This window comes from Coloeus monedula (genome assembly GCF_965178545.1).
Source record: "Coloeus monedula genome assembly, chromosome: 37".
Taxonomy (NCBI): Eukaryota; Metazoa; Chordata; class Aves; order Passeriformes; family Corvidae; genus Coloeus; species Coloeus monedula.
The window spans coordinates 947,369-970,255 of NC_138817.1; the positions used below are offsets into that span (position 1 = coordinate 947,369).

The 22,887-nt window shown below is 60.0% G+C and overlaps 1 protein-coding gene across 1 annotated transcript in view; it reads left to right on the forward strand.

The window, feature by feature from the left end:
• Window positions 1-22,887, forward strand: part of SRCAP (Snf2 related CREBBP activator protein) — a 124,769-nt gene that overhangs the window by 19,272 nt on the left and 82,610 nt on the right. Inside the window, exons 7-14 of the mRNA XM_082300179.1 lie at window positions 2,353-2,506; window positions 4,472-4,530; window positions 4,629-4,716; window positions 8,872-8,961; window positions 12,985-13,080; window positions 15,362-15,657; window positions 17,885-18,062; window positions 21,347-21,483. Coding sequence (XP_082156305.1) covers window positions 2,353-2,506; window positions 4,472-4,530; window positions 4,629-4,716; window positions 8,872-8,961; window positions 12,985-13,080; window positions 15,362-15,657; window positions 17,885-18,062; window positions 21,347-21,483 — 1,098 coding nt within the window. The remainder of the gene's footprint in view (window positions 1-2,352; window positions 2,507-4,471; window positions 4,531-4,628; window positions 4,717-8,871; window positions 8,962-12,984; window positions 13,081-15,361; window positions 15,658-17,884; window positions 18,063-21,346; window positions 21,484-22,887) is intronic.

A 22,887-nucleotide genomic window follows, 5' to 3' on the forward strand; every position in this document is an offset into this window, starting at 1 on the left:
CCTGGGATACACCTGGGGGCACCTGGGCACACCTGGGCAACAGCTGGGGGCACCTGGGATACACCTGGTGGCACCTGGGCACACCTGGGATACACCTGGGATACACCTGGGCACATCTGGGATACACCTGGGGCACAGCTGGGGGCACCTCGGGGCACCTGAGATACACCTGGGGGTACCTGGGCACACCTGGGCACACCTGGGGGGGCACCTGAGACACACCTGGGGGCACCTGCAGGGGGTGGGAGACACTTGGGACACTCCTGGGGGCACCTGGGCACACCTGGGGGCAGCTGAGACACACCTGGGCACACCTGGGGGGACACCTGGGATACACCTGGGGGTGCCTGGGGGGCACCTGAGGTAGGTCAGGCACACCTGGGCACACCTGGGCACACCTGGGGGCACCTGGGGATGGGGGCCGAGGGCTCTCAGCAGGTTCCAGGGCTCATTGGTGGCCGGCAGGGGCAGCTGGTGGCCACTGATGGCCAATGGTGGCCAGTGATGGCTCCCAGTGACCCCCAGTGACCCCCAGTGCCCATTGCTGACCCCAGTGCCCATTGCTGACCCCAGTGCCCATTGCTGACCCCAGTGACCCCAGTGCCCATTGCTGACCCCCAGTGACCCCCAGTGCCCATTGCTGACTCCAGTGCCCATTGCTGACCCCAGTGCCCATTGCTGACTCCAGTGCCCATTGCTGACCCCAGTGACCTCAGTGCCTATTGGTGCCCCCCAGTTCCCCCAGTGCCCCCAGTTGCCCCAGTTGCCCCAGTTGCCCCGGTGCCCATGGGTGCTCCCAGTTCCCCCAGTTCCCCCAGTTCCCCCAGTTCCCCCAGTTCCCCCAGTGCCCCCAGTTGCCCCAGTTGCCCCAGTTCCCCCAGTTCCCCCAGTTCCCCAGTTGCCCCAGTTGCCCAGTTGCCCCGGTGCCCATGGGTGCCCCCAGTTGCCCCAGTTGCCCCAGTTCCCCCAGTTCCCCCAGTTCCCCAGTTGCCCCAGTTCCCCAGTTGCCCCAGTTCCCCAGTTGCCCCAGTTTCCCAGTTGCCCCAGTTGCCCCAGTTGCCCCGGTGCCCATGGGTGCCCCCAGTTGCCCCAGTTGCCCAGTTGCCCCGGTGCCCCCTGTTCCCCCAGTTGCCCCAGTTCCCCCAGTTCCCCCAGTTGCCCCAGTTCCCCCAGTTCCCCCAGTTCCCCCAGTTCCCCAGTTGCCCCAGTTGCCCCAGTTGCCCCAGTTGCCCAGTTGCCCCAGTGCCCCCAGTTGCCCCAGTTCCCCAGTTGCCCCAGTTTCCCCAGTTTCCCCAGTTCCCCCAGTTGCCCCGGTTCCCCCAGTTGCCCCCAGTTGCCCAGTTCCCCCAGTTCCCCCAGTTCCCCCAGTTGCTCCAGTTCCCCAGTTCCCCCAGTTCCCCCAGTTCCCCCAGTCCCCCGGTTCCCCCAGTTGCCCCAGTTGCCCCGCTGCCCATGGGTGCCCCCGGTTGCCCCAGTTGCCCCAGTTCCCCAGTTGCCCCAGTGCCCCCAGTTGCCCCAGTTGCCCCAGTTGCCCCAGTTGCCCCAGTTGCCCCCAGTTGCCCCAGTTGCCCCAGTTCCCCCAGTTCTCCCAGTTCCCCCAGTTGCCCAGTTGCCCCAGTTCCCCCAGTTGCCCCAGTTGCCCCAGTGCCCCCAGTTGCCCCAGTTGCCCCAGTTGCCCCAGTTCCCCCAGTTCCCCCAGTTGCCCCAGTTGCCCCAGTTCCCCCAGTTCCCCCAGTTCCCCCAGTTGCCCCAGTTGCCCCAGTTCCCCCAGTTCCCCAGTTGCCCCAGTTCCCCAGTTCCCCAGTTCCCCCAGTTGCCCCCAGTTCCCCCAGTTCCCCAGTTCCCCCAGTTGCCCCCAGTTGCCCCCAGTTCCCCCAGTTCCCCCAGTTCCCCCAGTTCCCCCAGTTCCCCCAGTTGCCCCAGTTCCCCAGTTCCCCCAGTTGCCCAGTTCCCCAGTTGCCCCAGTTCCCCCAGTTCCCCCAGTCCCCCGGTTCCCCCAGTTGCCCAGTTGCCCCGGTGCCCATGGGTGCCCCCAGTTCCCCCAGTTGCCCCAGTTGCCCAGTTGCCCCGGTGCCCATGGGTGCTCCCAGTGCCCCCAGTGCCCCCAGTTGCCCCAGTTGCCCCAGTTGCCCCAGTTGCCCAGTTGCCCCGGTGCCCATGGGTGCCCCCAGTTGCCCCAGTTGCCCCAGTTGCCCAGTTGCCCGGTGCCCATGGGTGCCCCCAGTTCCCCCAGTTCCCGCAGTTGCCCCAGTTTCCCCAGTTGCCCCGGTGCCCACGGGTGCCCCCAGTTGCCCCAGTTGCCCCAGTTGCCCAGTTGCCCGGTGCCCACGGGTGCCCGCTGTGCCCCCGCAGGTGGTGCAGTTCAAGCAGCAGTCGCGCCTGGAGGAGAAGCGCAAGAAGGCGCTGGACCTGCAGCTCGACTTCATCGTGGGCCAGACCGAGCGCTACTCGGACCTGCTGAGCCGCAGCCTCAGCGCCCCCCCCGCGGCCCCCGGCGCCTGCCCAGGTGTGCCCGCACGGCCAGCGGGCACCTGGGGGGGCTGCAGCGGGCACCTGGGGGGTCAGCGGGCACCTGGGGAGGGTCAGCGGGCACCTGGGGGGGGCTGGAGGGGGTCAGGGGGCACCTGGGGGGGGCTGCAGCGGCCAGCGGGCACCTGGGGGGGTCAGCGGGCACCTGGGGGGGTCAGCGGGCACCTGGGGGCACCTGGGGAGGGTCAGCGGGCACCTGGGGGCACCTGGGGGGGTCAGCGGGCACCTGGGGGCACCTGGGGAGGGTCAGCGGGCACCTGGGGGGCACCTGGGGGGGGTCAGGGGGCACCTGGGGGGGGATCAGCGGGCACCTGGGGGCACCTTGGGGGGGTCAGCGGGCACCTGGGGGCACCTGGGGGGGGTCAGCGGGCACCTGGGGAGGGTCAGCGGGCACCTGGGGGCACCTGGGGGGGGGCTGGAGGGGGTCAGCGGGCACCTGGGGAGGGTCAGCGGGCACCTGGGGGGCACCTGGGGGGGGTCAGCGGGCACCTGGGGAGGTTCAGCGGGCACCTGGGGGCACCTGGGGAGGGTCAGTGGGCACCTGGGGGCACCTGGGGGGGGTCAGCGGGCACCTGGGGGGGGTCAGCGGGCACCTGGGGGCACCTGGGGGGGGCTGGAGGGGGTCAGCGGGCACCTGGGGGGCACCTGGGGGGGGTCAGCGGGCACCTGGGGAGGGTCAGCGGGAACCTGGGGGGCACCTGGGGGGGTCAGCAGGCACCTGGGGAGGGTCAGTGGGCACCTGGGGGCACCTGGGGGGCGGGGGAGGGGAACAGCGGGCACGCGGGGGGCACCCGGAGGGGGCTGGAGTGGTTCAGGGGGCACCATTGGGCACCCGGGGTGGGATGGGGGGCAGCTGGGGGGGTGGAGGGGGGCAGCGGGCACCTGGGGGGGGTCAGCGGGCACCTGGGGGCACCTGGGGCGGTGGAGGGGGGCAGGGGGCACCACTGGGCACCTGGGGGGGGCTGGGAGGGGTTCAGGGGCACCGGGGGGTGTTCAGGTGGCACCTGGGGGGTGTTTCTGGGCCACCTGGGGAGGGTTGGGGGTCACCTTTGCTTGCCCAGCTGCCATTTTTGGTTGCCCAGGGGCCATTTTTTGCTTGCCCAGCTGCCACTTTTGCTTGCCCAGCTGCCACTTTTGCTTGCCCAGCTGCCATTTTTGCTTGCCCAGCTCCCATTTTTGCTTGCCGAGGTGCTATTTTTGGGTGCCCAGGTGCCACTTTTGCTTGCCCAGCTGCCATTTTTGCTTGCCCAGGTGCCCCCTTTGCTTGCCCAGCTGCCATTTTTGCTTGCCCAGCTGCCATTTTTTGCTTGCCCAGCTCCCATTTTTGCTTGCCCAGCTGCCATTTTTGGGTGCCCAGCTGCCATTTTTGCTTGCCCAGCTCCCATTTTTGCTTGCCCAGCTGCCATTTTTGCTTGCCCAGGTGCCCCCTTTGCTTGCCCAGCTGCCATTTTTGCTTGCCCAGCTGCCATTTTTGGTTGCCCAGCTGCCATCTTTGCTTGCCCTGGTGCCATCTTTGCTTGCCCAGCTGCCATTTTTGCTTGCCCAGCTCCCATTTTTGCTTGCCGAGGTGCCATTTTTGGGTGCCCAGGTGCCTTTTTTTGCTTGCCCAGCTGCCATTTTTGCTTGCCCAGCTGCCATTTTTGCTTGCCCAGCTGCCATTTTTGGGTGCCCAGCTGCCATTTTTGGTTGCCCAGGTGCCCCCTTTGCTTGCCCAGCTGCCATTTTTGGTTGCCCAGGTGCCATTTTTGCTTGCCCAGCTGCCATTTTTGGGTGCCCAGCTGCCATTTTTGCTTGCCCAGCTGCCATTTTTGCTTGCCCAGCTGCCATTTTTGCTTGCCCAGCTGCCATTTTTGGGTGCCCAGCTGCCATTTTTGGTTGCCCAGGTGCCCCCTTTGCTTGCCCAGCTGACCCTGACCCCCCCTTTCCCCTCCCCCCTCCGCAGCCTCCGCCGAGGGCCCCCCCCGCCCCCTCGGGGACCTCCTGGGCTCCCTCCCCCCGCAGGTACCGCCCCTCCCCCGCCCCTCCCCCGCCCCTCCCCCACCCCGGGGCCCCCCCGGGCCCCTCCCCCCCCCCCCTCACCTGCGCCCCTCCCCCCCCAGGTGCTGCGGAGGGAGCGGCAGCGCGCCCCTCCCCCCCCCTGGGGGCCCCGCGAGGAGGACGAAGAGTTCGAGGCTGAGGAGGAGGAGGGTGAGGGGGGAGGGGCGGCGGGGGGGGCACCCGGTTTGGGGGGAGTTTCACCCATTTTGGGGGGGTTGGCACCTGATTTTGGGGGGTGGCACCTGATTTTGGGGGGTGGCACCTGATTTTGGGGGGTGGCACCCGATTTTGGGGGGTGGCACCTGATTTTGGGGGGGGTTGGCACCCGATTTTGGGGGGTGGCACCTGATTTTGGGGGGGTTGGCACCCGATTTTGGGGGGTGGCACCCGGTTTGGGGGGGTTGGCACCCGATTTTGGGGGGTTGGCACCCGGTTTGGGGGGTTGGCACCTGATTTTGGGGGGGTTGGCACCTGATTTTGGGGGGGTTGGCACCCGGTTTTGGGGGTTGGCACCCGGTTTGGGGGGTTGGCACCTGATTTTGGGGGGTGGCACCCGGTTTTGGGATGTGGCACCCGGTTTTGTGGGGTTGGCACCTGATTTTGGGGGGTTGGCACCCGGTTTGGGGGGATGGCACCCGGTTTTGGGGGGTTGGCACCCGGTTTGGGGGGTTGGCACCTGATTTTGGGGGATGGCACCCGGTTTTGGGGGGTGGCACCCGGTTTTGGGGGTTGGCACCCGATTTTGGGGGGTTTCACCCAATTTTGGGGGGTTGGCACCCGGTTTTGGGGGGTTGGCACCTGATTTTGGGGGGTTTCACCCAATTTTGGGGGGATTTTATCCAATTTGGGGGGGGTTGGCACCTGATTTTGGGGGGTTTCACCCAATTTTGGGGGGTTGGCACCCGATTTTGGGGGGTTGGCACCCGGTTTTGGGGAGTGGCACCCGATTTTGGGGGGTTGGCACCTGATTTTGGGGGGTTTCACCCGATTTTGGGGGGTTGGCACCTGATTTTGGGGGGTTGGCACCCGATTTTGGGGGGTGGCACCCGGTTTTGGGGGGGTTGGCACCTGATTTTGGGGGGTTTCACCCATTTTGGGGGGTGGCACCCGGTTTTGGGGGAGGCACCCGGTTTTGGGAGGGTTTTATCCATTTTGGGGGGTGGCACCCGGTTTTGGGGGGTTTCACCCGATTTTGGGGGGATTTTATCCAATTTGGGGGGGATTGGCACCCGATTTTGGGGGGGGTACCCGGTTTTGGGGGGTGGCACCCGATTTTGGGGGGTTTCACCCAATTTTGGGGGGGTTTTATCCAATTTTTGGGGGGTTGGCACCCAATTTTGGGGGGGTTTCACCCAATGTTGGGGGGTAGCACCCGATTTTGGGGGGGTTTTATCCAATTTGGGGGGGGTTGGCACCTGATTTTGGGGGGTTTTAACCATTTTGGGGGGGTTGGCACCCAATTTTGGGAGGTTTTCACCCAATTTTGGGGGGGTTTCACCTGATTTTGGGGGGGTTGGCACCCAATTTTGGGAGGTTTTCACCCAATTTTGGGGGGTTTCACCCAATTTTGGGGGGTTTCACCCGCTTTTGGGGGGGCTGACACCCGATTTTGGGGGGGTTGGCACCTGATTTGGGGGATTTCACCCAATTTTGGGGGGGTTGGCACCCGATTTTGGGGGGGTTGGCACCCGATTTTGGGGGGTTTTCACCCATTTTGGGGCGTTTCATCAAATTTTGGGGTTTTTTAACTTATTTTTGGGGGGTTTCACCCATTTTTGGGGCTTTTAAACCCAATTTGGGGAGGGTTTGCCCAATTTTGGGGGGTTTTAACCCAATTTTGGGGGGTTTCACCCGATTTTGGGGGCGTTGGCACCCGATTTTGGGGGGTTTCACCCAATTTTGGGGGGTTTTACCCAATTTTGGGGCTTTTTAACCCAATTTTGGGGGGTTTCACCCAATTTTGGGGGGGGTTTATCCAATTTTGGGAGGTTTTTAACGCAGTTTTGGGGGGGGTTATCTTAATTTTGGGGGGGGTTTCACCCAATTTTGGGAGGTTTTCACCCAATTTGGGGGGGGTTTCACCCAATTTTGGGGGGGTTATCCAATTTTGGGGCTTTTTAACCAAATTTTGGGGGGGGTTAACCCAATTTTGGGGTTTTTTCATCCATTTTGGGGGTTTTTAACCAATTTTGGAGGATTTAAACTCAAATTCTGGGGGTTTTCACCCATTTTTGGGTTTTTTTTCAGTCAATATTGCGGGGTTTTACCCAATTTTGGGGGGTTTAACCCATTTTTGTGGGTTTTTCACCCATTTTTGGGGGGTTTCACCCAATTTTAGGAGTTTTTCACCCATTTTCAGGGGTTTCACCTATTTTGGGGGGTTTTCACCCATTTTGGGGGTTTTCACCCATTTTGGGGGTTTTCACCCATTTTTGGGTGGTTTTAACCCCATTTTGGGGGTTTTTCACCCAATTTCTGGGGGATTTTTACCCATTTCTGGTTTTTTTTCACTCAATATTGGGGGTTTTCACCCAATTTTGTGGGTTTTGATTTTGGGGGTTTTCACCCAATTTTGGCCTCTGTTGCTCATTTTTGTGCGTTTTTGTCCCATTTCTTGGGTTTTTCACCCAATTTTGGGGGCTTTCAACTCAATTTCTGGGGGTTTTCACCCAATTTTGGCCTTTGTTTTCTATTTTGGGTTTTTCTTGTTCCATTTCTGGGGGGTTTACCCATTTTTGGGATTTTTTCACCCAATTTTGGAGCCTTTAAACCCGGTTTCTGGGGGTTTTCACCCAATTTTGGCCTTTGTTTCTCATTTTTGGGGCGTTTTTTGTCTCATTTTTGGGTGATTTTACCCATTTTGGGGGGTTTTTTACCCAGTTTCGGAGCCTTTAAACTCAATTTCTGGGGATTTTCACCCATTTTTGGGGGGTTTCTAACCCAATTTTTGGGGGGTTTTCACCCAATTTTGGGGGTTTTATACCTGATTTTGGGGGGTTTCACCCAATTTTGGGATTTTTTAACCCAGTTTTGGCCTTTGTTTCCCATTTTGGGGGTTTTTGTATCATTTCTTGGGGTTCTCACCCAACTTTGGGGGTTTTTCACCCATTTCTGGGGGTTTTCACCCCATTTTGGCTTTTGTTTCCCATTTTGGGGGTTTTTTGGTCCCATTTTGGGGGTTTTTCACTAAACTTTGGGGGCTTTAAACAATTGCTGGGGGTTTTCACCCATTTTGGGGGGGTTTCACCCATTTTTGGGTGTTTTTAACCTGATTTTGAGGGATTTAAACCCAATTTTGGGGTTATTTGGGGACATTTCGGGGCCGTTTGGGAACATTTGGTGACATTTGATGACATTTTGGGGTTGTTTGGGGACATTTTGGGGCCGTTTTGGGGCTGTTTGGGGACATTTGGTGACATTTGATGACATTCTGGGGCCATTTGGGGACATTTTGGGGCCGTTTGGGAACATTTGGGGCCGTTTTGGGGCTGTTTGGGGCTGTTTTGGGGCCATTTTGGGGCCATTTGGGCACATTTAGGGGATGTTTGGGGACAGTTGGGGACATTTAGGGGCCATTTGGGGTTATTCTGGGGTTATTTGGGGCCATTTTGGGGCTGTTTGGGGACATTTTGGGATCGTTGGGGCCATTTTGGGACATTCTGGGATCATTTGGGGCCATTTTGGGCTTTTTTGGGGCTGTTTGGGGCCACTTTGGGACATTTTGGGGGCCGTTTGGGGACATTTGGGGCCGTTTGGGGACATTTTGGGGTTGTCTGGGGTTATTTTGGGACATTCTGGGATCATTTGGGGCCATTTTGGGGTTATTTGGGGCCATTTTGGGGCTGTTTGGCGACATTTGGAGCGGTTTGGGGCCATTTTGGGGCTGTTTGGGGCCACTTGGGGACATTTAGGGGCTGTTTTGGGGACATTTGGGGACATTTAGGGGCTGTCTGGGGTTATTTGGGGCCATTTTGGGGCTGTTTGGGGCCACTTGGGGACATTTTGGGGCTGTTTTGGGGCCGTTTGGGGACATTTAGGGGCTGTCTGGGGTTATTTGGGGCCATTTTGGGGCTGTTTGGCAACATTTGGAGCTGTTTGCAGCCATTCTGGGGCCATTTGGGGCCATTTTGGGGCCGTTTGGGGACATTTAGGGGCTGAATGGGGTCATTTTTGGACATTGTGGGATGGCTTGGGGCCCTCTTGGGGTTATTTGGGGCCATTTTGGGGCATTCTGGGATGGTTTGGGGCCATTTTGGGGTTATTTTGGGGCCGTTTGGGGCCGTTTGGTGACGCTGTCGCCGGCAGGTGAGGACGAGGAGGACACGATCGAGGCCCAGGAGCGCCTCGAGGGCGACGTCGATCACCAGCAGGAGCTCGACGACCTCGCCAGGGAGGGTGAGGCACCCAAAACGCCCCAAATCGCCCTAAAACACCCCAAAAATACCCCAAATCACCCCAAAAATACCCCAAATCACCCCAAAAATACCCAAAATCACCCAAAAATACCCAAAATCACCCAAAAATACCCCAAAACCCCCAGCAGGAGCTCGACGACCTCGCCAGGGAGGGTGAGGCACCCGAAACGCCCCAAAATCACCCCAAAACACCCCAGAATCACCCAAAATTACCCAAAATACCATAGATCATCCCAAAAATACTCCAAAATACCCCAGAACACCCAGGATACCCCAAATCCACCCCAAAATACCCCAAAATCATCCAAAATGCCCTCAAATATCTCAGAATCACCCCAAAACACCCCAAAATCACCCGAAAACACCCTAAAACACCCCAGAATCACCCAAAATGACCCAAAATACTCTAATCTCAAAAATACTCCAAAATACTCTCAAAACACCCCAAAAATACCCCAAAATCATCCAAAATGCCCCCAAATATCCCAGAATCACCCCAAAACACCCAAAATCACCGCAGATGCCCCGAATGCACCAAAATCACCCCAAGAAACCCCAAAACCACCCAAAATCACCCAAAACACCCCAAAACCCCCAGCAGGAGCTCGACGACCTCGCCAGAGGGGCGAGGCACCCGAAACGCCCCAAAATCACCCCAAAACACCCAAAGGAGCCCAAATCAGCCCAAAAATACTCCAAAATAACCCCAAATATCCCTAAACCACCCCAAAATACCTCAAAACACCCCAAAAGCCCCCCAAAACAGCCCAAAATACCCCCAAATCCCCTCCAACACCCAAAATACACCAAAACCCCCCAAAACCACCTCAAAATACCCCCAAAACAGCCCAAGACCGCCCAGAATACCCCAAAATCATCCTAAAATATCCCAAAATCACCCCAAAACACCCCAAAATCATCGTAGAACACCCAAAATCACCCTAAACACCCCCAAACCACCCCAAAAATACAAGAAAATCACCCCAAAAATACCCAAATCCACCCAAAACACCCCAAAATCTCCCAGCAGGTGCTCAATGACCTCACCAAGGAGGGTGAAGCCCCCAAACACCCCAAAATCACCCTAAAACAACCCAAAATTCCCCAAATCAGCCCCAAAATCCTCCAAAATACCCCAAAACCACCCCAAACATCCAAAACATCAAACCCACCCCAAAATACCCAAAATCATCCCAAATATCCCCAAATCGTCCTCAAATATCCCAGAATCACCCCAAAATACCCCAAATCGTCCCGAAAATACCTCAAAATACCAAAAAATACCCAAACACCTGAACTACCCCAAAAACCACCCCAAAATAGCCAAAAATGGCCCCAAACACCCAAAAACTCCCCAAACCACCCCAAAAATACCCAAATCCACCCTAAAACCACCCCAAAATCGCCCAAAACACCCCAAATGCCCCAAAACCATCCCAAAATACCCCAAAATCGCCCCAAACACCCCAAACCACCCCAAAAATACCCAAATCCACCCAAAACACCCCAAAATCACCCTGAACACCCCAAATGCACCAAAATACCCCCAAAACCGCTCCAAACCACCCAAAAATAGCCCCAAACACCCCAAAATCACCCCCAAATCACTCCAAAAATACCCAAATGCACCCAAAACACCCCAAAAATCCCCCTAAATACCCCGAATACACCAAAATACCCCGAAATACCCCAAAACCACCCCAGAATACCCAAAAATGGCCCCAAATACCCAAAACCTCCCCAAATCACCCCAAAAATACCCCAAATCCACCCCAAACACCCCAAAAATCACCCTAAACACCCCAAAACCACCCCAAAATATCCAAATCCACCTAAAACACCCCAAAATCGCCCAAAACACCCCAAAAATGCCCAAATCCACCTAAAGCACCCCAAAATCGCCCAAAACACCTCAAAATTACCCCAAAACCACCCCAAAAGTACCCAAATCCACCTAAAACACCCCAAAATTACCCCAAAACCACCCCAAAAATACCCAAATCCACCTAAAACACCCCAAAATTACCCCAAAACCACCCCAAAAATACCCAAATCCACCTAAAACACCCCAAAATTACCCCAAAATCACCCCAAAAATACCCAAATCCACCTAAAACACCCCAAAATTACCCCAAAATCACCCCAAAATACCCAAATCCACCTAAACCACCCCAAAATACCCAACAACCACCCCAAAAATGCCCAAATCCACCTAAACCACCCCAAAATTACCCCAAAACCACCCCAAAAATGCCCAAATCCACCTAAACCACCCCAAAATTACCCCAAAACCACCCCAAAATACCCAAATCCACCTAAAACACCCCAAAATCGTCCAAAACACCCCAAATACCCCAAACCACCCCAAAAATACCCAAATCCACCTAAACCACCCCAAAATACCCAAAAACTACCCCAAAAATGCCCAAATCCACCTAAACCACCCCAAAATACCCAAAAACCACCCCAAAAATACCCAAATCCACCCCAAAATCACCCCAAAATCGCCCAAAACACCCCAAAAATACCCAAATCCACCTAAAACACCCCAAAATCACCCCAGAACCACCCCAAAAATGCCCAAAACACCGCAAATACCCCCAAACCAGGTGCCCAGGTGTGCCCCAGCTGTGCCCAGCAGTGCCCAGGTGCCCCCGCAGTGCCCAGGTGTACCTGCGGTGCCCAGGTGTACCCGCAGTGCCCAGGTGTACCTGCAGTGCCCAGGTGTACCCGCAGTGCCCAGGTGTACCCACAGTGCCCAGGTGTACCCACAGTGCCCAGGTGTACCTGCAGTGCCCAGGTGTACCCGCAGTGCCCAGGTGTACCCACAGTGCCCAGGTGTACCCACAGTGCCCAGGTGTACCCGCAGTGCCCAGGTGTACCTGCGGTGCCCAGGTGTACCCGCAGTGCCCAGGTGTACCCACAGTGCCCAGGTGTACCTGCGGTGCCCAGGTGTACCCACAGTGCCCAGGTGTACCCACAGTGCCCAGGTGTACCCGCGGTGCCCAGGTGTACCTGCAGTGCCCAGGTGTACCCGCAGTGCCCAGGTGTACCCACGGTGCCCAGGTGTACCCACAGTGCCCAGGTGTACCCGCGGTGCCCAGGTGTACCCACGGTGCCCAGGTGTACCCATGGTGCCCAGGTGTACCCGCGGTGCCCAGGTGTACCCGCAGTGCCCAGGTGTACCTGCAGTGCCCAGGTGTACCCACAGTGCCCAGGTGTACCCGCGGTGCCCAGGTGTACCCATGGTGCCCAGGTGTACCCGCGGTGCCCAGGTGTACCTGCAGTGCCCAGGTGTACCCACGGTGCCCAGGTGTACCCGCGGTGCCCAGGTGTACCCACGGTGCCCAGGTGTACCCGCGGTGCCCAGGTGTACCCACAGTGCCCAGGTGTACCCACGGTGCCCAGGTGTACCCGCAGTGCCCAGGTGTACCCACAGTGCCCAGGTGTACCCGCAGTGCCCAGGTGTACCCACAGGTCTATCCGAGGTGCCCCTGCAGTGCCCAGGTGTACCCACAGTGCCCAGGTGCCCCTGTGGTGCCCAGGTGCCCGCGCAGGTGCCCAGGTGCCCGTGCAGGTGCCCAGGTGCCCCTGTGGTGCCCAGGTGCCCGCGCAGGTGCCCAGGTGTACCTGCAGTGCCCAGGTGTACCCACAGGTCTATCCCAGGTGCCCGCACAGGTGCCCAGGTGTCCCTGTGGTGCCCAGGTGCCCGCGCAGGTGCCCAGGTGCCCCTGTGGTGCCCAGGTGCCCGCGCAGGTGCCCAGGTGTACCCGCAGTGCCCAGGTGCCCGCGCAGGTGCCCAGGTGCCCGTGCAGGTGCCCAGGTGTACCTGCAGTGCCCAGGTGCCCGCGCAGGTGCCCAGGTGTACCCACAGTGCCCAGGTGCCCGCACAGGTGCCCAGGTGCCCGTGCAGGTGCCCAGGTGTACCTGCAGTGCCCAGGTGCCCCTGTGGTGCCCAGGTGCCCGCGCAGGTGCCCAGGTGAGCGGGGCTGTGCCGTTGCAGGGGCGCTGCCCATGGAGGAGCTGCTGCAGCGCTACCGCGGCGCCTTCGCCGACTCCGACTGCGACTCCGCGCCCGGCGCCAGCAGCACCCGCTCAGGTGAGCGCCCAGGTGTGCCAGGGGCGTGCCCAGGTGTGCCAGGGGCGTGCCCAGGTGTGCCCCGAACCCCGCCCAGGTGTGCCCCAAACCCTGCCCAGGTGTGCCCCAAACATGCCCAGGTGTGCACAAACCCTGCCCAGGTGTGCCCTGAACCCCGCCCAGGTGTGCCCCAAACCCTGCCCAGGTGTGCCCTGAACGCCGCTCAGGTGAGCACCTGCCTGCCCAGGTGTGCCCAAACCCTGCCCAGATGTGCCCCAACCCCACCCAGGTGTGCCCAAACCCTGCCCAGATGTGCCCCAACCCCACCCAGGTGTGCCCGAACCCTGCCCAGGTGTGCCCAAACCCGCCCAGGTGTGCCCTGAACCCGCCCAGGTGTGCCCCGAACCCTGCCCAGGTGTGCCCTGAACCCCACCCAGGTGTGCCCAAACCCGCCCAGGTGTGCCCTGAACCCCACTCAGGTGAGCGCCCGCCTGCCCAGGTGTGCCAGGGGCATGCCCAGGTGTGCCCCGAGCCCTGCCCAGGCGTGCCCATACCCCACCCAGGTGTGCCCCAAACCCCACCCAGGAGTGCCCAAACCCCGCCCAGGTGTGCCCTGAGCCCTGCCCAGGTGTGCCCAAACCCCACCCAGGTGTGCCCAAACCCCGCCCAGGTGTGCCCTGAGCCCTGCCCAGGTGTGCCCAAACCCCACCCAGGTGTGCCCAAACCCCGCCCAGGTGTGCCCTGAGCCCTGCCCAGGCGTGCCCATACCCCACCCAGGTGTGCCCTGAATGCCACTCAGGTGAGCACCCGCCTGCCCAGGTGTGCCCAAACCCCACCCAGGTGTGCCCTGAGCCCTGCCCAGGTGTGCCCAAACCCCACCCAGGTGTGCCCGAACCCCACCCAGGTGTGCCCAAACCCCACCCAGATGTGCCTGAACCCTGCCCAGGTGTGCCCTGAGCCCTGCCCAGGTGTGCCCCGAACCCTGCCCAGGTGTGCCCAAACCCCACCCAGGTGTGCACAAACCCTGCCCAGGTGTGCCCTGAACCCCGCTCAGGTGAGCACCCACCTGCCCAGGTGTGCCAGGGGCGTGCCCAGGTGTGCCCCGAACCCTGCCCAGGTGTGCCCCAAACCCTGCCCAGGTGTGCCCAAACCCTGCCCAGGTGTGCCCCAAACCTGCCCAGATGTGCCCCAAACCCTGCCCAGATGTGCCCAAACCCTGCCCAGGTGTGCCCAAACCCTGCCCAGGTGTGCCCAAACCCCACCCAGGTGTGCCCCAAACCCGCCCAGGTGTGCCCTGAACGCCACTCAGGTGAGCACCCGCCTGCCCAGGTGTGCCCAAACCCTGCCCAGGTGTGCCCCAACCCCACCCAGGTGTGCCCAAACCCTGCCCAGGTGTGCCCCAACCCCACCCAGGTGTGCCCAAACCCTGCCCAGGTGTGCTCTGAGCCCCGCCCAGGTGTGCCCAAACCCCACCCAGGCGTGCCCAAACCCCACCCAGATGTGCCCAAACCCCACCCAGATGTGCCCAAACCCCACCCAGGTGTGCCCAAACCCCACCCAGATGTGCCCAAACCCCACCCAGGCGTGCCCAAACCCCACCCAGGTGTGCCCATACCCCACCCAGGTGTGCCCAAACCCCACCCAGGCGTGCCCAAACCCCACCCAGGTGTGCCCTGAGCCCTGCCCAGGTGTGCCCAAACCCCACCCAGGTGTGCCCAAACCCCGCCCAGGTGTGCCCAAACCCCACCCAGGTGTGCCCAAACCCTGCCCAGGTGTGCCCAAACCCTGCCCAGGTGTGCCCCAACCCCGCCCAGGTGTGCCCCAAACCCTGCCCAGGTGTGCCCCAAACCCCACCCAGGTGTGCCCAAACCCTGCCCAGGTGTGCCCCAAACCCCACCCAGGTGTGCCCCAACCCCACCCAGGTGTGCCCCAAACCCCACCCAGGTGTGCCCCAAACCCCGCCCAGGTGTGCCCCAACCCCGCCCAGGTGTGCCCCAAACCCCACCCAGGTGTGCCCCAAACCCTGCCCAGGTGTGCCCCAAACCCTGCCCAGGTGTGCCCAAACCCCACCCAGGTGTGCCCTGAGCCCTGCCCAGGTGTGCCCTGAACCCCACTCAGGTGAGCGCCCACCTGCCCAGGTGTGCCCCAAACCTGCCCAGGTGTGCCCCAAACCCCGCCCAGGTGTGCACAAACCCTGCCCAGATGTGCCCCAACCCCACCCAGGTGTGCCCCAAACCCCACCCAGGTGTGCCCAAACCCCACCCAGGTGCCAGCCCCACCCTCACCTGTCCCCCCCCCCCAGACTCACCTGGCGGCGACAGCGAGGAGGACGAGGAGGAGGAGGAGGACGACGACGACGAGGACGAGGACGACGACGAGGCCGACGACGAGGACGAGGAGGAGGAGGGGGAGGGGCAGGAGGGCGGCGGAGGCGGGGGAGGGGCGGCCCCCGGGGGCCCGGCCCCGCCCGCCCCGGCCCAGGTAGCCCAGGTGGCCCCGGCCGCACCTGCCGGCCCCGCCCCCAAGAAGGAGATCAGCGACATCGCGGCGGCCGCCGAGAGCCTCCAGCCCAAGGGTTACACCTTGGCCACCACGCAGGTGAGGGCACCTGGGGGGCACCTGGGGGGCACCTGGAGCTGCAGGGACACACCTGGGGGGCACCTGGGATACACCTGGGGGCATCTGGAGCTGCAGGGATACACCTGGGGGGCACCTGGGATACACCTGGGGGCACATGGAGCTGCAGGGATACACCTGGGCACACCTGGGGGGCACCTGGAGCTGCAGGGATACACCTGGGGGCACCTGGGTACACCTGGAGCTATAGGGGCACACCTGGGGGGCGCCTGGAGCTGTAGGGATACACCTGGGCACACCTGGGGGGCACCTGGGATACACCTGGAGCTATAGGGGCACACCTGGGGGGCACCTGGGATACACCTGGGGGGCACCTGGAGCTATAGGGATACACCTGGGGGCACCTGGGGGGCACCTGGAGCTGTAGGGGTACACTTGGGGGGGCACCTGGGGGGCACCTGGAGCTGCAGGGATACACCTGGGGGCACCTGGGGGGCACCTGGGATACACCTGGAGCTATAGGGGCACATCTGGGGGCACCTGGAGCTATAGGGATACACCTGGGCATACCCGGGCACACCTGGAGCTATAGGGGCACACCTGGGGGCACCTGGAGCTATAGGGACACACCTGGGGGGCACCTGGGATACACCTGGAGCTGTAGGGGCACATCTGGGGGGCACCTGGAGCTGTAGGGATACACCTGGGCACACCTGGGGGGCACCTGGAGCTATAGGGGCACACCTGGGGGGCACCTGGGATACACCTGGAGCTGCAGGGATACACCTGGGCACACCTGGGGGCACCTGGAGCTATAGGGGTACACTTGGGGGGGCACCTGGGGGGCACCTGGAGCTATAGGGACACACCTGGGCACACCTGGGCACACCTGGAGCTATGGGGATATACCTGGGGGGCACCTGGGATACACCTGGGGGCATCTGGAGCTACAGGGGTACACCTGGGCACACCTGGGGGCACCTGGAGCTGTAGGGATACACCTGGGCACACCTGGGGGGCACCTGGAGCTATAGGGGCACACCTGGGGGCACCTGGAGCTATAGGGGCACACCTGGGGGCACCTGGAGCTGTAGGGATACACCTGGGCACACCTGGGGGCACCTGGAGCTGTAGGGGTACACTTGGGGGGGCACCTGGGGGGCACCTGGAGCTGCAGGGATACACCTGGGGGGCACCTGGGATACACCTGGAGCTGTAGGGGCACATCTGGGGGCACCTGGAGCTGCAGGGATACACCTGGGGGGCACCTGGGATACACCTGGAGCTGTAGGGGCACATCTGGGGGCACCTGGAGCTGCAGGGATACACCTGGGCACACCTGGGGGGCACCTGGAGCTGTAGGGATACACCTGGGGGCACCTGGGGGGCACCTGGGATACACCTGGAGCTGTAGGGGCACATCTGGGGGCACCTGGAGCTGCAGGGATACACCTGGGCACACCCGGGCACACCTGGAGCTATAGGGGCACACCTGGGGGCACCTGGAGCTATAGGGACACACCTGGGGGGCACCTGGGATACACCTGGAGCTGTAGGGGCACATCTGGGGGGCACCTGGAGCTGTAGGGATACACCTGGGCACACCTGGGGGGCACCTGGAGCTATAGGGGCACACCTGGGGGGCACCTGGGATACACCTGGAGCTGCAGGGATACACCTGGGCACACCTGGGGGCACCTGGAGCTGTAGGGGTACACTTGGGGGGGCAGCTGGGGGGCACCTGGAGCTACAGGGATACACCTGGGGGGCACCTGGGATACACCTGGGGGGCATCTGGAGCTACAGGGATACACCTGGGGGTAATTGGAGCTGTAGGGATACACCTGGGGGCACCTGGGTACACCTGGGGGGCAGCTGGGGGGCACCTGGAGTTACAGGGACACACCTGGGCACACCTGGGCACACCTGTGGGCTCACCTGTGCCCTCACCTGTGCAGGTGAAGACGCCGATCCCGCACCTGCTGCGGGGCACCCTGGGGAGGCACCAGCACGGGGGGTGGGCTGGCAGTGACAGGGGTACCTGGGCACACCTGGGCACACCTGGGCACACCTGGGCACACCTGTGGGCTCACCTGTGGGCTCACCTGTGCAGGTGAAGACGCCGATCCCGCACCTGCTGCGGGGCACCCTGCGCGAGTACCAGCACGGGGGGTGGGCTGGCAGTGACAGGGGTACCTGGGCACACCTGGGCACACCTGTGGGCTCACCTGTGGGCTCACCTGCGCAGGTGAAGACGCCGATCCCGCACCTGCTGCGGGGCACCCTGCGCGAGTACCAGCACATCGGCCTGGACTGGCTGGTGACCATGTACGAGAAGAAGCTCAACGGGATCCTGGCCGACGAGATGGGGCTGGGCAAGACCATCCAGACCATCTCCCTGCTGGCACACCTGGCCTGCGAGAAAGGTGAGCCGGGCACACCTGGGCACACCTGGGGGCACCTGGGGGCACCTGGGATACACCTGGGGGCACTTGGGATACACCTGGGGGCACCTGGGCACACCTGGGACACACCTGGGATACACCTGGGGGCACCTGGAACACCTGGGATACACCTGGGATACACCTGGGGGCACCTGGAACACCTGGGATACACCTGGGATACACCTGGGGGCACCTGGAACACCTGGGATACACCTGGGGGCACCTGGGGGCACTTGGGATACACCTGGGGGCACTTGGGATACACCTGGGGGCACCTGGAACACCTGGGGGCACCTGGGACACACCTGGGCACACCTGGGCAACAGCTGGGCCACCCCTGAGACACCTGGGCACACCTGGGCACACCTGGGCACACCTGAGTGTGCCTGGGGCACAGCTGGGCACACCTGGGACACCTGGGGGCACTTGGGACACACCTGGGATGCACCTGGGATACACCTGGGCACACCTGGGATGCACCTGGGCACACCTGGGCACACCTGGGCACACCTGGGCACAGCTCGGTGCACCTGGGCACCTTTGGAGTCTCCAGGACTCACCTGAGCGCCTTTTTTGGGGCTTTTTAGGTCAGTTTTGGGTGGGGTTTGGATCCTTTTTGGGTATTTTGGGGTTTTTGAGGCTCTCCTGTCCCTCACCTGTGCACAGGTAACTGAGCCCTCACCTGAGCCCCTTTTTTGGGGTATTTTAGGCCGTTTTTGGTTCATTTTGGGCTCATTTTTGGGTTCCTTTTGCAGGCAGCTGGGGCCTCACCTGAGCCCCTTTTTTGGGGTATTTTAGGCCGTTTTTGGCTCATTTTGGGCTCATTTTTGGGTTCCTCTGGCAGGCAGCTGGGGCCTCACCTGAGCCCCTTTTTTGGGGTGTCTTTGGCCATTTTGGCTCATTTTGGGCTCATTTTTGGGTTCCTCTGGCAGGCAGCTGGGGCCCTCACCTGAGCCCCTTTTTTGGGGTGTTTTAGGCCGTTTTTGGCTCATTTTGGGCTCATTTTTGGGTTCCTTTTGTAGGCAGCTGGGGCCTCACCTGAGCCCCTTTTTTGGGGTATTTTAGGCCGTTTTTGGCTCATTTTGGGCTCATTTTTGGGTTCCTTTTGCAGGCAGCTGGGGCCTCACCTGAGCCCCTTTTTTGGGGTGTTTTTGGCCATTTTTGGGCTCATTTTTGGGTTCTTCTGGCAGGCAGCTGGGGCCTCACCTGAGCCCCTTTTTTGGGGTATTTTTGGCCGTTTTGGGCTCATTTTTGGGTTCTTCTGGCAGGCAGCTGGGGCCCTCACCTGAGCCCCTTTTTTGGGGTATTTTAGGCCGTTTTTGGCTCATTTTGGGCTCATTTTTGGGTTCCTCTGGCAGGCAGCTGGGGCCCTCACCTGAGCCCCTTTTTTGGGGTGTTTTTGGCTCATTTTGGGCTCATTTTTGGGTTCCTTTTGCAGGCAGCTGGGCCCTCACCTGAGCCCCTTTTTTGGGGTGTTTTAGGCCGTTTTTGGCTCATTTTGGGCTCATTTTTGGGTTCCTTTTGCAGGCAGCTGGGGCCCTCACCTGAGCCCCTTTTTTGGGGTATTTTAGGCCGTTTTTGGCTCATTTTGGGCTCATTTTTGGGTTCCTTTTGCAGGCAGCTGGGGCCTCACCTGAGCCCCTTTTTTGGGGTGTTTTTGGCCTTTTTGGCTCATTTTGGGCTCATTTTTGGGTTCCTTTTGCAGGCAGCTGGGGCCCTCACCTGAGCCCCTTTTTTGGGGTGTTTTAGGCCGTTTTTGGCTCATTTTTGGCTCATTTTTGGGTTCCTCTGGCAGGCAGCTGGGGCCTCACCTGAGCCCCTTTTTTGGGGTATTTTAGGCCGTTTTTGGCCATTTTTGGGCTCATTTTTGGGTTCCTCTGGCAGGCAGCTGGGGCCCTCACCTGAGCCCCTTTTTTGGGGTGTTTTAGGCCGTTTTTGGCTCATTTTGGGCTCATTTTTGGGTTCCTCTGGCAGGCAGCTGGGGCCTCACCTGAGCCCCTTTTTTGGGGTGTTTTAGGCCGTTTTTGGCTCATTTTGGGCTCATTTTTGGGTTCCTTTTGCAGGCAGCTGGGCCCTCACCTGAGCCCCTTTTTTGGGGTGTTTTAGGCCGTTTTTGGCTCATTTTGGGCTCATTTTTGGGTTCCTCTGGCAGGCAGCTGGGCCCTCACCTGAGCCCCTTTTTTGGGGTGTTTTTGGCCGTTTTTGGGTCATTTTTGGGTTCCTTTTGCAGGCAGCTGGGCCCTCACCTGAGCCCCTTTTTTGGGGTGTTTTAGGCCATTTTTGGCTCATTTTGGGCACATTTTTGGGTTCCTCTGGCAGGCAGCTGGGCCCTCACCTGAGCTCCTTTTTTGGGGTGTTTTTGGCCGTTTTTGGGTCATTTTTGGGTTCCTTTTGCAGGCAGCTGGGTCCTCACCAGAGCCCCTTTTTTGGGGTGTTTTAGGCCGTTTTTGGCTCATTTTGGGCTCATTTTTGGGTTCCTCTGGCAGGCAGCTGGGGCCCTCACCTGAGCCCCTTTTTTGGGGTGTTTTAGGCCGTTTTTGGCTCATTTTGGGCTCATTTTTGGGTTCCTCTGGCAGGCAGCTGGGGCCTCACCTGAGCCCCTTTTTTGGGGTGTTTTAGGCCGTTTTTGGCTCATTTTTGGCTCATTTTTGGGTTCCTCTGGCAGGCAGCTGTGCCCTCACCTGAGCCCCTTTTTTGGGGTGTCTTTGGCCATTTTGGCTCATTTTGGGCTCATTTTTGGGTTCCTCTGGCAGGCAGCTGGGGCCCTCACCTGAGCCCCTTTTTTGGGGTGTTTTAGGCCGTTTTTGGCTCATTTGGGGCTCATTTTTGGGTTCCTTTTGCAGGCAGCTGGGGCCCTCACCTGAGCCCCTTTTTTGGGGTGTTTTAGGCCGTTTTTGGCTCATTTTGGGCTCATTTTTGGGTTCCTCTGGCAGGCAGCTGGGGCCTCACCTGAGCCCCTTTTTTGGGGTGTTTTAGGTAATTTTTGGGTCATTTTTGGGTTCCTTTTGCAGGCAGCTGGGCCCTCACCTGAGCCCCTTTTTTGGGATGTTTTAGGCCGTTTTTGGCTCATTTTTGGGTTCCTTTTGCAGGCAGCTGGGCCCTCACCTGAGCCCCTTTTTTGGGGTATTTTTGGCCATTTTGGCTCATTTTGGGCTCATTTTTGGGTTCCTTTTGCAGGCAACTGGGGTCTCACCTGAGCCCCTTTTTTGGGGTGTTTTAGGCCGTTTTTGGGTCATTTTGGGCTCATTTTTGGGTTCCTCTGGCAGGCAGCTGGGGCCCTCACCTGATCATCGTGCCCACCTCGGTGATGCTCAACTGGGAGATGGAGCTCAAGCGTTGGTGCCCCAGCTTCAAGATCCTCACCTACTACGGTGCCCAGAAGGAGCGGCGCCTCAAGAGACAGGTGAGGGCACCTGGGCACACCTGGGCACAGCTGGGCGAGATTTTGGGGCACATCGAGGTGGTTTTGGGTGGTTTGGGGAGGTTTTGCATCATTTTTGGGTGGTTTTGGGTGGTTACCTGGAGCAGCTGTGCTGACACCTGGGTGGGGTTTGAGGGGGGTTGGGACACCTGGAGAAGGTATGAGGGCACCTGGGCACACCTGGGCGAGATTTTGGGGCAGATCGAGGTGGTTTTGGGTGGTTTTGGGTGGTTTGGGGAGGTTTTGGGTGGTTTTGTGTCATTTTTGGGTGGTTCGGGGTCATTTTTGGGTGGTTTTAAGTCATTTTGGGGTGGTTTTTGGTTAGCTGGAGCAGCTGTGCTGACACCTGGATGGGGCTTGAACACCTGGAGAAGGTCTGGGCACACCTGGGCGGGCACACCTGGGCGAGATTTTGGGGCAGATCGAGGTGGTTTTGGCTGTTTTGGAGTGATTTTGGGTGGTTTTGTGTCATTTTGGGGAGGTTTTGGGTCATTTTTGGGTTGGTTTTTGGTTACGTGGAGCAGCTGCGGTGGCACCTGGGTGGGGTTTGAGCACCTGGAGAAGGTGTGAGGGCACCTGGGGGCACCTGGGGGAGATTTTGGCGCAGATTGAGGTGGTTTTGGGTTGTTTTGGGAGGTTTTGTATCATTTTTGGGTGGTTTTGAGTCATTTTTGGGTGGTTCTGGGTCATTTTTGGGTGGTTCTGGGTCATTTTTGGGTGGTTTTGAGTCATTTTGGGGTGGTTTTTGGTTAGCTGGAGCAGCTGTGGTGACACTTGGATGGGGTTTGAGCACCTGGAGAAGGTCTGGGCACACCTGGGCACACCTGGGCGAGATTTTGGGGCAGATTGAGGTGGTTTTGGCTGTTTTGGAGTGATTTGAGGTGGTTTTGTGTCATTTTGGGGAGGTTTTGGGTCATTTTTGGGTTGTTTTTGGTTAGCTGGAGCAGCTGTGGTGGCACCTGGATGGGGTTTGAGCACCTGGAGAAGGTGTGAGGGCACCTGGGGGCACCTGGGAGAGATTTTGGGGCAGATTGAGGTGTTTCTGGGTCATTTTGGGGTGGTTTTTGTTATCTGGAATACCTGTGGTGACACCTGGATGGGGTTTGAGCATCTGGAGAAGGCGTGAGGGCACCTGGGCACACCTGGGGGTACCTGGGCACACCTGGGGGCACCTGGGAGGGATTTTGGGGCAGATTGAAGTGGTTTGGGGTGGTTTGGGGAGGTTTTGCATCATTTTTGGGTGGTTTTGGGTCATTTTGGGGTGGTTTTGGGTCATTTTGGGGTGGTTTTGGGTGGTTACCAGGAGCAGCTGTGGTGACACCTGGGTGGGGTTTGAGGGGGGTTGGGACACCTGGAGAAGGTGTGAGGGCACCTGGGCACACCTGG